The sequence below is a fragment of the Paramisgurnus dabryanus genome, chromosome 3, assembly GCF_030506205.2.
Source record: "Paramisgurnus dabryanus chromosome 3, PD_genome_1.1, whole genome shotgun sequence".
Classification (NCBI taxonomy): Eukaryota; Metazoa; Chordata; class Actinopteri; order Cypriniformes; family Cobitidae; genus Paramisgurnus; species Paramisgurnus dabryanus.
This window is the reverse complement of record NC_133339.1, coordinates 21,376,757-21,393,578: the sequence shown is the minus strand read 5'-3', so window position 1 is coordinate 21,393,578 and position 16,822 is coordinate 21,376,757. Positions and strand designations below refer to the sequence as shown.

The following is a 16,822-nucleotide window of genomic DNA, read 5'->3' as shown; positions in this document are numbered from 1 at the left end:
GAAAAGGTATTGAGATAGGTTTGGTGTTGACTTTTAATTGTGTTTTTGTAAGCCTCATAGCTGTGTCACATTTTTCAGCAGCTGCCTGGACTTAAGTTTCAATATTCCTGCTATTATTTTACTATGCATTACTTATTATATTATTAGTTCAGCATTATATTTATTTATTGTTAAATGATGCAGCTGAGTTTTGGGTAAAATCTCACAAAAGCAGATACACAGAAAGGATTTAGGGGATCAAGTTTGCAAAAAATGAAGGGCATTAGTAAACCTGACAGGCTTTGGAAAACGGAAGATTCAAATATTAATATTGGTTATGATTATGAAAAAGATGTGTTTTGAAAATACGCACTTCAATAAGCATGCATCAGAGCAGCCAAGAGTGTAAAATAGACTTTTTTATTGCTACCTATCGTCCTGCATTGATCACTGTCATCAAATCCTAAGCCAAACCTGCCGAAAGGAATTTCAGCTGTGACCAGATTTAGTCTATGCCGGTTTGCTTCAAAGCAAGTTAGTAAAAACAGAGAACAAAAGCAGCTTGACCAAAAAATTTAACTTTTTGTAAAGCATGTGAAAAGATCGCATGACAAATTGCTATATGACACTAAGCTCGTTCCCCTTCGAGGGAACTCGAGCTGCGTCGCCGAAGCTACGCTATGGGAACGCCCTCTGCGTGATTGCGTCTGAAGCACGTATGTCAAATCAGTCCAATGGTCAAGTGACACGTCATAGGCGGGTGACGTGGGAACCAGGAAGCTATAAAAAGAGCACCCAGCAAGCCAACTTCAGCTCTTTGTGCCTCAGCAAGCGAGTGTGTGTCATTATCATGTCTAAGTCCAAACAAAGTTTTAAGGAGTGTGCTTCCCCGTGTCCTCGTTTCATTACGAGCGAGGACTCGCATCATCTCTGTGTTATGTGCCTCGGGACAAAACACGCACGATCATCTCTTGAGAGGGGTGGTTGTGCACATTGTGATAGGATGCCGCTCCGTACGTTGCGCTCGCGGCTCGCACTCTTCGAGGAGGGTGGGGAGCCGCGTGTTCCCCACGGTTCTGGCCCCGCTGCTGCCGAGGCAGAGCGGAAGCTGCGATCGTGGGGATCACAACTAGATCTCGCGGACGAGCTTGAGACGGGTCTCCCCCTTTCTCAGCCTTCACCCGCGGGATCTAGTGCCCCGTCTCTGGATTCGGAAGCACGCGCTGCGGTTTCTTCCGCCCAGGGTGGGAGCCCAGATTTGCATTTATCGTCGTCCGAGGAAGTCGATATTATGTCTGTCGACGTGGTGGACGCTGAGGAGCCTTCTCATTCGTCCCCCGCGTTCGATGATTTGATGGAGGTTGTTACTAATGCCGTGGCTCGCTTAAAATTAGACTGGCCGGCGGAGACTCAGAGCGCGCGTCCTCAGAGTATGTTAGATGAGCGCTTTTTAAAACAGAAACCTCAACCTTCGCGGCGCAACATGCCTTTCTTTCCTGATCTCCACAGCGAGCTGTCGAGATCATGGAAAGCTCCGTATTCAGCCCGTGTTCATACCCCTCACGCCACCATGTATTCCAACATTGTGGGGATGGGTGAGCACGGATATTTAACGATGCCCCGGGTGGAGCAGACGCTTGCGGGCTATCTCTCCCCCGCTGCGGCGTCATCATTAAAATCGCCTTCGCTTCCCACGAAACCGGTTAGGTTAACCTCATCTTTAGTGGGTAAAGCTTATAAGTCTGCAGGGCAGGCTGGGGCTTCACTGCATACCTTAGCTGTCTTACAGGCGTACCAAGCAGAACTGCTTAAAGATTTAGGTGCTCTTGATTATAGGGCTGCTGGGCGGGAGCAGCCATCGACATCATATAGAGCATCGCAAAAGCATAGTGTTGCCACTCGTGGTCCCCCTCAAAAAAACTGGGGTTCGGGCGGTCGCGCTCAGACATCATCCAAGCAGAAAACAGACCTGAGGGCTGTTATTATGGCGAGGAAGGCGTCGGCTAAAAGAAGTCCTGAGGGACGTAGTGTCATATTTCCGAGGGCAGCCCCCAATCGGGGAGAGCCGGCAGTCACCTCACAACACGGTGCCCGTCTCTCCTCGATGCCCTCGGGATGCCAGTGTGTTAACCCCGCCGCGGTGTGTGTTTCGGGGCACAGCGGCTTCATATTCTTGTGTGACTCGTGCGCGGGGCACGCAACACCTCTCTCCGAGGAGGGAGGCATTAATATCACCCAGGTTGAACCCTGCCAGTTTGGTTCAGGGCACCGGGAAAAGTTTAAGCAGTACACAAAAAGCCAGTCTCGAGAGGCTGGTCCCCCTTATAGAAAATTTGGCAGCGTGGAAACTCCTGCCAAACGTGTCTCAGTGGGTTCTGCAAATAATAGAAAAGGGCTACAAAATTCAGTTTTGCAACCAGCCACCCCAATTCAACGGCGTGTTATCTACCATAGTGGGTGCTGGGCAGACTCTAACAATGGAACAAGAAGTAAAAACTCTCTTGTGCAAGGAAGCCATAGAATGTGTTCCTCCTCACAACAGGGAGTCAGGGTTTTACAGCCGCTATTTCATAGTTCCAAAGAAAGACGGGGGGTTACGGCCGATTTTAGATCTACGTCATCTGAACCGGTCTGTTGCAAAACTAAAGTTCAAGATGTTAACTATAAAGCAGATCGTCACACAAATCAGATCCGAGGACTGGTTTGTGACGATAGATCTAAAAGACGCGTATTTTCACTTATCTCTCCTCCCGCAACACAGGAGATTCCTGAGGTTCGCCTTCGGGGGCGTGGCTTACCAATATCGGGTTCTCCCTTTCGGTCTATCTCTGTCACCCCGTACATTTACAAAGTGCATGGATGCAGCGCTGGCTCCATTACGACTCCGGGGCATCCGTGTCTTAAACTACATAGACGATTGGCTAATTTTAGCCCAATCAGAGAGTATGGCAGCGCAGCATCGAGATGCTGTGCTGACCCACATGAGAGAACTGGGGTTAAGGCTAAATGCAAAGAAAAGCATGCTCTCTCCAGTACAGAGGACAGCTTTTCTTGGCGTTATATGGGATTCAACAACAATGCAGGCACATCTGTCCCCTGCTCGTGTGGAATCCATTCTTTTGGCTGTAGGCAGAGTGAAGTTAGGCCAGTCACACACTGTAAAACAATTTCAGAGGTTGTTGGGGCTCATGGCAGCAGCGTCCAATGTGATACCCCTTGGGCTGCTTCACATGAGACCGCTACAGTGGTGGCTCAAAACCAAAGGGTTTTCCCCGAGGGGCAACCCGTTCCGTCTGATCAAGGTCACGCGCAGATGTCTTCGTGCCTTAGATCTTTGGAAGAGACCATGGTTTCTCTCCCAAGGACTGATGTTGGGGGCTCAGTTCCGTCGAGTTACGATGACAACGGATGCTTCCCTCACAGGCTGGGGAGCAACTATGGGGAGCCATCTGGCTCATGGATTATGGGGGGCCAGGCAGCTCAGCTGGCATATAAATTGCCTAGAGATGATGGCAGTGTTCTACGCCCTGAGATGTTTCATCCCTCACCTGCGGGGCCATCACGTGTTAGTCCGGACAGACAATACGTCGGTAGTCGCGTACATCAACCACCAGGGGGGTTTGCGTTCACGCCCTTTGTACAAATTGGCGCGCCATATCCTTCTGTGGACACAGGGGAAGTTGCTGTCCCTCAGAGGAGTGTACATTCCCGGGTGTCTGAATCAGGGAGCAGACGTCCTGTCGAGACAGGGGCTGAGGCCCGGGGAGTGGAGGCTCCACCCTCAGGTGGTGGAGTCCATCTGGGCGAGATTTTACCAGGCGGAAGTGGATCTGTTTGCGTCCAGAGAGACGACACACTGTCCGCTATGGTTTTCTCTCACACTTCCAGCACCGCTGGGACTGGATGCCATGGTTCAGCCGTGGCCGAGGCTACGGCTGTACGCTTTTCCCCCGATCGCTCTGCTCCCGGGAGTTCTGGAAAGGGTTCGTCGCAACAACGTCCGCTTGTTGTTGGTTGCCCCACTCTGGCCGAACCGAATATGGTTCTCGGACCTGGTGTCCCTCCTCGACGGCTCACCTTGGGAAATACCCGTCAGGAGGGATCTCCTCTCTCTGGCGGGTGGCTCGATTCTTCACCCCCGCCCAGAGTTATGGAAACTGTGGGTCTGGCCACTGAGGGGGCCAGACTCATAGAATCTGGTCTCTCAGCTGAGGCTGCTGAGACCATTCTTCACTCCAGAGCTCCCTCCACGAGGAAGCTTTATGCCTTTAAATGGAGAGTCTTTACTTCCTGGTGCAGCAAACACCTGCATGACCCTGTGAACTGCCCAATTGGTACAGTCTTGGAGTTTCTGCAGGAAAAGTTCACCGCAGGGTTATCTCCTTCTACACTGAAGGTGTATGTGGCGGCCATCTCGGCTTACCATGTTCCTTTGGTCGGGCAATCCCTTGGGAGAGACCCGCTGGTGGTTCGCTTCCTTCGTGGCACTCGGAGGCTGAGGCCTGTAGTCCGACCCAGGGTCCCAGCTTGGGACCTGGCCGTTGTGCTGGAAGGTCTGTCCATGGCTCCGTTTGAGCCCATTGAGACCGTTCCAGTCAAGTTTGTGGCACTTAAGACAGTACTTCTGTTGGCAGTCACTTCTCTGAGGAGAGTGGGTGACCTTCAGGCCCTGTCGGTTTCCCCTACGTGCCTTGAATTCGCACCGGGGATGGTTAAGGTTTTCTTGTACCCAAGGCCCAGCTATGTGCCTAAGATACCGACTAATGTGCCACGACCTGTCGTACTTCAGGCCCTCTGTCCTCCCCCATTTAGGGATAGGAATCAGGAAAAGCTTAACTTGGTGTGTCCAGTGCGAGCACTGGATGCCTATGTTCACAGATCTTCTTTGTGGAGGAGGTCTGAGCAACTGTTTGTGTGCTTTGGCTCGCCCAAGAAAGGCCTGCCGGCGACCAAGCAGACACTCAGTAAGTGGATAGTTGAGACTATCTCTCTGGCTTATGAGACCACTGGACGGCCTTCACCTATCGCCGTCAGGGCTCATTCTACCCGGGGTATGGCAGCCTCTAAGGCCTTGTGGCTAGGGGCTTCAATGCAGGATGTCTGTGATGCGGCAGGCTGGTCCTCTCCGCTCACATTCGTTCGGTTTTACGAGTTAGATGTTGGTGCTACGCCTGGAGCCCAGGTGCTCATGTCTTAAGCTGTGCGCGTTTTTACACACAGACAGGCATTTGGTAGTATGGTGTTTTGGTACATCGTTCCCATAGCGTAGCTTCGGCGACGCAGCTCGAGTTCCCTCGAAGGGGAACGTCTCGGGTTACGAATGTAACCATTGTTCCCCGAGAAGGGAACGAGACGCTGCGTCTCCCTGCCATACTCCCTGCATCCCTGTCTCGCCTTGCTTCGGCACAATTTAGCTGAAGTTGGCTTGCTGGGTGCTCTTTTTATAGCTTCCTGGTTCCCACGTCACCCGCCTATGACGTGTCACTTGACCATTGGACTGATTTGACATACGTGCTTCAGACGCAATCACGCAGAGGGCGTTCCCATAGCGTAGCTTCGGCGACGCAGCGTCTCGTTTCCTTCTCGGGGAACAATGGTTACATTCGTAACCCGAGACGTTTTATCTGTCTGACAGCGCGCGGAGCCAATGCGTCAAGCGTTAATGAACGAACGGCGTGGCCCGTGAGCAAAAACGCATCCATTTGTGATAGACAAGAGATCCAGTTCAATAACTCTCCTTCAAGCAGAAGCTGTTTTTCATAATGTACTTCATATGAATGAGACAAATGATCACTTCTCCATTGTCAACCGACACTGCAAGTAGAGGCAAAAAAGCTGCATATTAGATTGGATATCAAACCATTCTCATTTTAATATTTGCATGACAAAACAACAACCTAGGAGCATATATTACCAGACGCAGAGATGGAGACATTATGTAACTCTTGCAGTGCGTGTGATTTAAATTGTGTCATGATTTTAATAGTGCACTATTTGTATCATTATGTTGAAGTTTTATTTTGGAGATAATTTCCGCGCAAAAAACACTCGTCTGAGAAAATAATTGCGCACATTTTTTTATGAAACAATCTGCAAATCAAACCCACTTGTGCAGGTATGGTTTAGTCCCACACTTAAAATCAAACCTGCCACGAAAGCAAGTGATTACAAACTGTGTTTTTAAAGATGAGTAAAATTAAGGTGGTGATCAGCAAACGAGTCGATGCTTTGATACTCCTTGGAGCGCGAGCGAGTGCGCGAGACAGAGTGAACCGGTTTGGATAGGATAAAGACGCGCAGCCCGCGCACAGAGTAGTTTAGTTAGATTTTGTCTTCACGTATTTGCTGGACATTTATCCATACGCGTGCAAATTCGGAGCTGCTATTTGTTTCTTTCGGGCGCAGCGACGCCTCCTCGCTGTCACGCGGGGATTCATATGTGCGCGCTAGAGATGACCGATGGGACACAATCAGAGGGTCACCCGGCGCGAGGAGACGCCGTAAAGAAGAGCAGCTGCGTTTACAACAACGAGTCGTTGTGAGAAAGATGAAGAGCGGATTTTAATCAGTACTTTGGGAGAAGTTGAGTTTTAGTCACAGGGGAACAAGACGAAACGTTTATCGGGTTTTAACAGGGACCACCGGCTGAGCTTTACGCATGACGGGAGTCGCGTCTTTTGGGCATTTACATTGTATGCGTTTTGTTGACGCTTTTAGTCAAAGTGACTTACGTAGCATTCGATATATGATATACATTTGATCGAATCATGATCTTTGCGTTGTGAACGTACTGCGCTAACAATTGAGCTATACAGGAACACCAGGAGAGACTGAAATAAACATTTTGCACCTGCTTTCTTGGACCTTGCAATACTTAAATACTGCAAAACGGGAAGGATTAAATGTTCATCTGAATTTTCAAATAATAAGGATATATGAAACTTAACCACTGAAAGAAAATGAAGGAGCGCTTCAAACGCGCACAGAAATCTCCATGACACACATTTATTCTTGGTTGTAAGTTCTGATCATCCTTGAGGGTGCTCTTGTTTTTAAAGCTGAGGTCTCTCACCCCGAAGCCGAGCATCCGGACAGCTGCGCTGTTTCAAGCTTACTGCAGAAGAACACTGGAGCGATGAGTCGCATCATTCATCCGCAGGTACCAATATAAGCTCATAAACGCGCATATTTTCTCAATCACATTTCATTCAGTCGACCTATATTTTAATCTCAGTACACGGACGGCAGTTTCATTTACGCTTTAATATTTTTGCTTATTCTTCGGTTTTTTATGAAATGCATTTACGCAGTTTAAAACTTTTAAAACTATTTGAAACGATACCTTTAGGAGGTTTTTTGCTGTCAGTAGGGAGCTGTCACTAAATGTGCCTTTAATTAAAATATAATCTCTTTATTTAGCAGATGTAATAAAATGTGTTATTATGTTATGGAAAATTACCAATTTAGAATGCATTTTACCGAAGCGCACAGTGACATTAGCTATCTTATATAACATTTATACTTTAAAAAAAAATTAAATCGTCAAACTAACTGGTAGTTATTGAGGGGTGTTATTAAAATGATTTGGAGATTATAAGGGAAACCGTGGAGGTAATGAACGCCTATCAATGGCATTGTGAGTCAGCAGCGTGTGGGTGGATTGAATGCTGTAGACGGTAAATAAGGCAGCATCAGGAGTCAATCCCCCCTGTCCCAAACTATTTAAGGAATGCAAAATCATCTTATTATAAAAAACTTCCATTGCATCACGTGCTCTTTCATCATACAGTGCATGATATAAATTACACGACTGAAAGGTAGAGGTAAAGACCAGAAGCGTATTTTTCTGGCAAGTTCAGTCCCCAGTCTGCATCCTGGAGGGCTGCCTAGTTTGGCACCACCGTGAAATAATGTGGTGAAACTCTGACAGTCCTAATGTACAAGCCCGCAGGGCCTTTTAATTATTATTAAATTACTAAGCATACATTTCACGATTCATCATAGTAAACTGCTTAAACAACAGAGATTATTTTTCCCTGAAAACTATTTGTAAAATGTTTATTCGAAAAATTGTACTTGTACGTTTTGCAAAGGTTAATGTTTTGTTTGGTTGCCAAAGGCACTGAAGATGTAAAGAATCAATACAACTGATATTTATTTAAATGAAAAGAGTATTTTTTTGCACCACTGCAGCACCATAAAACTCATATGCCATTGCATTGCCACACAGACGCCCCAAGCGTACACCATTGTTTGACCCAGCGCTGCTATTCACATAGAGCATTTTTTTTATCACCAGAGAACCATATCATTTACGTATTTTGGGGTATCAATCTACGAATGTGGCTTACTTACAGATGTCTCTTCGCATTAAGCAGAGAGAGAGAAGAGTACTTTAACATCGATAAAATTACATACTTCCCCCTTAACTTTTTCCAGCTTTGGCACATCAGCCTGGTCACTGTGATCTATGAGGGAAAATAAGTTCTTGCAGGTGATTCAAATAATGCAACACCCACTTTTCATTCCTGACACTAGAGATGATTGACAGGCTGTGTGCTTGAGGATTATAATAATATTCAGGGCAGAAGAAAACTGACCCATTCTGTAAATGGAAAAAGGCCGAAGGGCTTCTGAACATGTACTAGATGTTATCCGGTCTTCTTTAGTCATTAATGACATCATTATCATGTCTTTCCCCTCCTTCCTTGCCCTTTAGAAAGCATGTTCCCATCACAATTCCAATGGCTGCTTACAAGCCATTCGCTTGTCCTTCATTTACACCCTGGGTGCTAAGAAAGCATCCTATTTATGTCTTTAAAGCAGATTTCCTATAGGAAACATTAAGTCTGTGAGGTCATTCGCCCCTGGGCTATTCTTTTGTGCTGTGTGTTGATATCACCCCAAGAGAAAATAATGATTTCTAGCATACACACAATTCCTTGTTGCTTGTACTTTGGCCGGGTTAACCACAAAAAAGCTTTTGTCAAATTAAAGTCACTCAAGCACAGTTCGATAAGCACACGACTCTAATTAACTCATCACGGAGGCGTGAGGTGCAAGAGGTTTCGCGCTCTCCAAAGACCCAGAGACTTCTGGGTAAAGGTTTTAGATGAACAAACAGAGGCACGCGGGGAGCTTGTCAATTTCTCCTCAAAACATCGGAATTAAAATGTCAGATTCAGAGGAACGATGACTATTTGCTACTCTTTGGCGTGTCGGGTCCATTGGTACATGATTCACTTTTTCCAGATGTATTTGGTATTTAGCTTTTCTCTCGTAATGATTGAATCGTGCACATAGCTGTACTCCTAACTTTTGTCTTAAAATACTGTAGTAGCTTTTTTACAAGACACGACTGATCTTAAAAATTGAAGAGTTATATCTGCGCTGGAGTTTCTTCTCCACAAATCACTCACTAAGCAAAACTCTCTTTCCATAACACATTCTTTGAATTGCCTGCAGTTTCGAGTGCTTCCAAATTTATTCAGCACCGTGTCTTAGCAACGGCAGGTGCACCCCATTATTTTTTGGTTTTAATATCCCAGGGGTCAATATCAGGTCTATAATTTAGCATGCGCCAGGCACCGCAGTGTCTTTGCGTGACTAAAAGTATGAGTAGAGTATAAACACAGATGAAGTATCCCACGGCTGAGAAACTTGTAAGATGACTCTTCAGCACTGGACTTTTGCATTAAGTCACGTCTCCAACAACCAATCGTGGCTTTTTTGTACCACAATGAAAACTGAGGCTTATTTACCGCTAAAGCCCTGGTAGGATTTTTCTAGCAGTGCAATGCCTTATTTGAGTGCTCTTTCAATAATTGCAGCCTCGTCTCCTGGAAATGTATCTCATAATAACACCGTTAAGCCATTTAGGAGTTGCTTTTTACAGTATGTGTCTTTTCAAAACCTTTTTGCAATTCTCACACTTAAACTCTTGAAAACTTCTAGCTGCTGAGAATTCTGGGAACGTTATTTTGTGTATTTAGTGTGATGTAATGTGTTTACACGGTTTAAGGTTCAAAAAACACATTATTTTCCACGTAACGTACCTGGCACAAGTCGAGTCCTGCAAAACGGTCAGGCTGAGCTGGGAATACAGTAGCCCGATAAACAAAACAGATAAAAGGAAAGGTTGTAAGGTTGTAAACAGTGCCAACATTTGTGTGTGTGTGTGTGTGGGGGGGGGTATAAGCATCAAAGCTTAAATCTGCTTTATACATGTTTAATGAGTAACCAGTTGTGATTTGGCAAAAAATTCAAATAATTAAATGCCAACACTAATAGCAAATTACTGAGCATTTAACAAGATTTGTTGTTTAATATAGACCTACAGCTATGCAGGGAAAATTTTGGGCTTATAAAATTAGCCCCATTTGCACACAGCCTAAAGCGAAACAAAACGGCTGATTAAATGTTTTCTAACCATATTTCTCGTTCCTTTTGCAACAGTTTGAACAAAAACTCTGAATCTCCCATGTACGTCATCCATTCCTGGATAGGACACAGTTGTACATAATGTATAATTTGCTGAATATATTCATTCGGTATGTGACTATCCCACTATAGGCTTTAGGTTGACATGTACAGGCATATGTCTTGCCCTTTTGACTTTTGAGCCAAGCCGACCTTACATTTTTCTAAAATTGAGCTGAAATTAGTCCTCATCTAAATCTGCTCAGTCCAACTAAGTAGCATTTTCACAGATCATTTGCTTCAAAGTCAGTTCACCCTCCTCACTTGTAAAACCCATTTCCCTGTAGAACTGTAAAGGAGATATGGCACTAAATGTCCTGCCCTCTGCTATTCATTAATATAATGCATTATAATCAATAGCTGTTTAGTTTATTTGGCATTTTTATTGATTTAGGAGTTATATTAGGAGCTTATATTAAAGCTTAAATCGGACTATTGCTAAGGTACTGCATACCTTACAACTATACTAGGCTATTTTCTGATTATGTGACTGGTTGTTTACAATTTACAAGGGTTTGTGTCACAGTTTTTTGCAGTGCCGGCCCGATCCTCTTAGGGGCCCTAAGCAGAATTTGTTTGGGGGACCCCCTCTCAACAATTTATAAAAATAAAGAAATTACAAACATTTATAGTTACACATTAAGTAAGGGCTAAAATTAGCATTAGGTACAGAAATCAAATCAAATGAATGATAAAACTGTCTTTATTGTATGAATAAAATATAATTATAATTTTTTACAATTACAATTTTTTTAAATTATCTTGTGTTGTTTGATTAACATTAATGACACAGATTTGAGTAGATTAATTGAGGTTACTGTCTCTTTAAGAGAAGCACGGATCTGGTTTCTGCCTAATCTATACATAAACCTGGAGATCATTTTGATTGTATGTGCCCTGTTAAGAACAGAAAGATTTTATGTTCACCTGCTTTCTGAAACGCGTCTCCATGTGTGCACTACTGAGTGCCCTTGCGTGCGCACACACACACACACACACACACACACACACACACACACACACACACACACAGACGGAGGACGAATTACAAACGGTGCAGCATAAAAACGTTACATTGTTTTTCAGTGCTATTTTCCTCAAATGTATGTTAATGGACTACAGTATGACACACAGTAGCATAACTCTCTCAAAGTAAAAAATCAAGTGTTCTGATCTATGAAGGGCATAGTGAGGATCACGTCTGACTGGAGCTGGACTGGACACATTCAACTGCATGTGCGTCCAGAGAGCTGCTCACTTTAGTGCCTTTTTGCAGGTTAAATAGTAAAATCACTTGAAATGTTTAACATTTGCAAGCCTTTGGAACGTTTGAAATTTAAACTTTCTCTATTTAAATTTGGGTATTAATCCGCAAATCGCATGCGAGCCGAGTTGATCACGGATCAACTGTGATCTGTCACACCACTAGCTTCTCCTGCACAACTTACTGTAACATGCTGTAAATTATCATGCAAACACACCTTTATCTTGCTCTTCTCCTCCTCTATCCTTTTCTTCTTTCTCTTTTCGACACCAGAGGGATACATACTTTTTTGTGACATGGCTCATCATTTATTACAGTTACGCGCACTTGCACGACGGCGCGAATGGTCAATGCACGTGAGGTGTCTATATTGTGCATGACTCAAACGCTAGCACTGCAGACACAAAGAAGTTGTCTGCAAATCAGATTTTTTGTCTTTAATTATTCATTTATTCATTCGTATTCATTCATTCATTCATTTATATTACTTGTTTAAGTTATGTAATTGTAAAAAAAACTATTGGGGGGCCCCCTGGTGGCCACGGGGCCCCAAGCAGTCGCTTAGTTCGCTTATGCCTCGGGCCGGCCCTCGGTTTTTTATGTGTGTACGGAGTTAAGAGCTTAACAGCTTAAAATTGTAAAAAATAAATACAAATGTATGATACCTCTGTGTACAGGTACTAATTAAAGGTGCAGTGTGTAACTTTTATAAGGCTCTTTTGACAGAAATGCAATATAAAATACATAACTATATTTTCAGTGGTGTATAAAGACCTTTCATAATGAACCGTTAAGTTTTATTACCTTAAAAGAGACGTTTTTATCTTCATAAACCGAGGGTCCGCTTACATGGAAGTCGGCATTTTGTGCCGCCATGTTTCTACAAAAGCCCTTAACGGACCAACTTTCAGACGATGACATGTTTGTCTGGTGGCGACTGCCGTAGCTTCTCTATGCATTTCGGTAAACGGTGGACTGAAACATTGGTTGCTATTCGTAACCTTACCACTAGATGCCGCAAAAGTGTACACACTGCACCTTTAATGGATTTAATTCAGTTCAGTGGTCCAAACATTCTTGCATGAAGTGTATGGAATGCAGAAAAATTTCAGTGGACTGTCATTGAACGCTCATTTTGGCTTATGCATGACAATGTATCCTCGGATGTATACCTTGGTTTGTTGTTGAGAAATATAATAAAGTGCAAGTATTAATCTCCACATCTGAAGGAATCCATAGCTCAACATATTTTTCCACTTGTTAAACACAATCAGATAATTTTTATCATGAAGCACTACATTAATTCTATTATTTCTGGCCACTAATAGTTTCAGAACACCAAAAATTAAAGGTTATAAAGTGGTAATTGATTTATTCAATCAATCCAAGTATTCAGGTCTCTCTTTAGGAATCTTTCACACTGATATAAAATATTCTGTTAGTTAACTCTGTCTATATTGTCTCTCTCGTTGAAATGAAACGATTGAATTAACTCAATTAGCTTGTCAGTGGCTCCTCACATACAGCTGCTACCTGGCAGATGTTGTGCATACATAAAAGACAAAACCTCATTAATCCATTTCCAATCGATTTTCTTTTTCCATCCGACATTTTCACACCCAGAGTTTGTGTTCCACTTTAAATCGAACGCATTTACATCTGAGGGTTTCGCAATGGTTCCCAAAGGGCATTTCTTTCTTGGTATTGTTTGATCAGGGTTCTGCACCATTAGGAGAAAGACTGATGTTCTTGTTTACTTCTTTTTTTTTACATTTTCGGGGAGAAATGTATTCTCAGAGTAGATTAGGCATGCAAATTAGCGAGAGCTGTTTGTTGAGAGGAGACTAAATTAGATCTCTGTTGAAAGAAATTTTGGCATTTGGTATTTTTCTATACTGTGACTATACTTTTAGTTTGAAAAGACGTAATCTGTTTAGTTGTCAAAAACAAGATTTAATTATGAAAAAGTACAATTTCGGCAATACTTCAGAGGTTTCATCACATCTCTCTGTTTTCCATTTTTTCGTTGCTGCATCTGTTTCCTTTCATTACGCTTTTCGGTTTTATTGCCAGGACAACTAATGCCACTTCATGCACATCAGCTGCGAACAATACTGAACAATGAACTCAAAATAAATTAATATCAGTAAAAGCTAAATTTTTTACTAGACAGCATGCATCCTTTACAGAGAGGGCAATCCCATAATGCACCGTGGCCAGTTCAATATTTATGTGGAGTTGTTGGTTATGCAGAGTAGTGTTTTAAAGCGGTTGCGTATGAGAGTCCTTGATGCCACCTTAAAATCCAGCTTTCTGCATATAGGCAACAGCTAATGTCCTGTGAATATCTGGCCATCCTTATGATCCTATGATAGGTGTACCAGGAAATTCTTTTTTTTTTGTCTGCATTTTGAACAATATGTGCACTTTATTGTACATTATTATGCTTTTTAAATAGTCAACAACATGCTAGTGCTTATAATGCAGGAATGTAACTTCAAAAGCACTTGTGACCTTCTAAGCCACGAGAACAAATCTGCAGTGAATTTTACTAGGTGTTTAATAGCCTTAATAAAATAATTTTATTTGAATTGGAAACTTCAATTCAGCCTTGCAGAAAAATATGTGTACAATATAAATCTCAATAGAATAAGATTTATGGAAAAATCCTCTCTTTCAGGCATACTTGAGCTGTGTGTCTGTTTTCATGGGCATGTTTAGAAATCCTAGCTATTATATATGGACAAATTTACTTGCATAAACATACTCACACACACACACACATGCCTCCACACAGAAACCTGAACTCTCTCTCTTTCTTTCTCTCATGGGATTAATAATAAGATATGCATGCACGACGTAGGGCGCCACATCCAAGGGTCTTTCATAAATTACCCAGCATTGCCTGTGTGCAGCGCTGGCATGAAAGATATTGACTCCTTACGCTAAAACTGCAGCCCGTGTCATCTCCATTTATCACAATTAACAACCCCACAGCCCGAAGTAAAGCCAAGCAGTGTGACCTCAAGGTCAGAAGTCCAGAGCACAGTATGGATTATGCGGGTAAAACCAAGTAAACAAGTTGTAAAAAAATAAATACATTTGATTTCCATTAAATTGTGGTACAGCAGTATGGAGGAAACATGGTTTGTATAAATGGTCCTGTAAGCATATGTTTTGGGAGATATTTTTATCTATAAAACAAGTCATTAGTTCAATTCCCACCCTTAAAACATAATGAATAAATGTATATCTTAAATGCATTGTAAGTTGCTTTGGATAAAGCATCTGCCAAATGCATACATGTAAAAAATCATTATATGTTAAGTGTTTGTTTTTCTTGGCCTCAATGCAAAGCTAAAATTTGCTGCTGACTGATAACTTTAGCAATGAAGTGATGCATCTACTAACAGAGGCACCGATTGGGCTATGGTTATATGGGATTAGGTTGAATTTATTTTTAAAACTAGGTTAAGGTTAGGAACTGGATTAAGCACACATTGTGTCAGCCTGCTACCCCTTGCTCTAGTTGTTCTAATTTTAGAGGAGAATACATAATGCATAAAACTGATGCTGAGGGCTGTGTCTGTTCATGTCCTGTCAATGAGAGCATCTGGGGATTTTTAGGGGCAAGTTAACCAAAAAATGAAAATAATGAATCATCGTACTTTGAAACATAAAATTTGAGGATCATTTTATGAATATCAATGCAGTAGCAGTACATTAGGAATCAAATTAACACTTGAAGACTTAAACTTAAAGTTCTTTAAAATTTCCATATTAGTTTGATGTGTTTATGGAAATTTGGTGGGGCATATTAAGTGCCCCTCCCCCTTTAAATAGCCAGTCTGGAAGTTGAGAAGTGCAGAATGATGTGTTGATCCATATTGGGGAAGGAAAGAGACTAAGTTTTGAATGCTTATACAGAATTTACATTTCTGGGTGATCAATACTTTTAAGTCAGAAACTGAGAGCAGTTTCTTCCTCATAACTAAAATCAAATTCAGTCGGGATTTCTGTGTAAGTGTAAGATTCTGTCTGGTTGATGTTAAAGGCCTGCTTGTACGTTTAGCTGCTTGTCATCCTCAAACTAGCCCGTCGGGTTCTTACTCCGATCGTAAAATGATTTTACGCTACTGCCATGATAAATCACCAACTACATTTCCTTTATATCTGTAGACAAGCCGCTCACAACTATAACACTTGTACGCTCTGTTCAAATGCCACACATGGTTACTCATTCAGCTGTGTCCCACACACACGCCAACCGCCCCAAGTCTGCAGACGCGCGCACGCGCAGTTGCATCACAGGTTTGTCCGCGCACTCTGGCATAGATTTGCAGTTCACACAAGCATCCGCATGAACTTGCGTAGCACCCATGTCCTCTATGTATTGCCTCCTGAGTAAACACACATACAGAGTGCTCGGATTATCATGGGGTAAAAAAACATTAGGGTTAGAGGGCTGCCTGTGTAAATAATTTTGCAGTCATAAACAGGATCCTTAATGCAGACACAGTGGAAAGCAGATGCGTGGTAAACAAGTGAATAGAAAGCACTTTCAATTAATACAATTTTGGCATCCTGGGATTAAAAGCACAAATCCTATTTATTTATTTATTGGGAGCTCTAGTAAACAGGTTTATAAACTCTTAACAAAAGATCATTCTAGCATACACTGGGTCAGTAAAGGACAAACCCAGCCAATAGGTAAAATTAACCAAGATAATGTTTATATTTGACCCAACAATGGATAAAAACAACCAGGCATAGGTTATATTACAATACAATACAAAGGGTTCGGCTCATCCCTTTTTGAACCAGCACTGGGCTGAATAAAACCCAGTGTGTAAACTTTAAAAAATATCATTTTTCTGATTTTTTCCCAATGTGTTACAGCATGATTTTCACCTATTAAAATTAGGGCTGTCAAATATAGAAGGTATTTTTGGCCTTTTTTAAATTAATTAAATAAATAATAAAAAGTAAAATCGCAAATTATGTCCCAAATTTGAAAATTAATGCTAAAATAAAAAATTAAAACATTTTAATTTTATTTTTGTTACTATTATTGCGTGAGCATTAATAAAATGCTTTTTT

At 42.5% G+C, this 16,822-nt stretch overlaps 1 protein-coding gene across 1 annotated transcript in view; it reads left to right on the top strand.

Annotated features, from left to right (window-relative positions):
• The first annotated feature begins 6,212 nt into the window (after window positions 1–6,212).
• The window catches only part of crhr1 (corticotropin releasing hormone receptor 1), a 150,392-nt gene continuing 139,782 nt past the window's right edge, over window positions 6,213–16,822 (top strand). Inside the window, exon 1 of the mRNA XM_065252717.1 lies at window positions 6,213–7,138. Coding sequence (XP_065108789.1) covers window positions 7,115–7,138 — 24 coding nt within the window. The 5' untranslated portion in view covers window positions 6,213–7,114. The remainder of the gene's footprint in view (window positions 7,139–16,822) is intronic.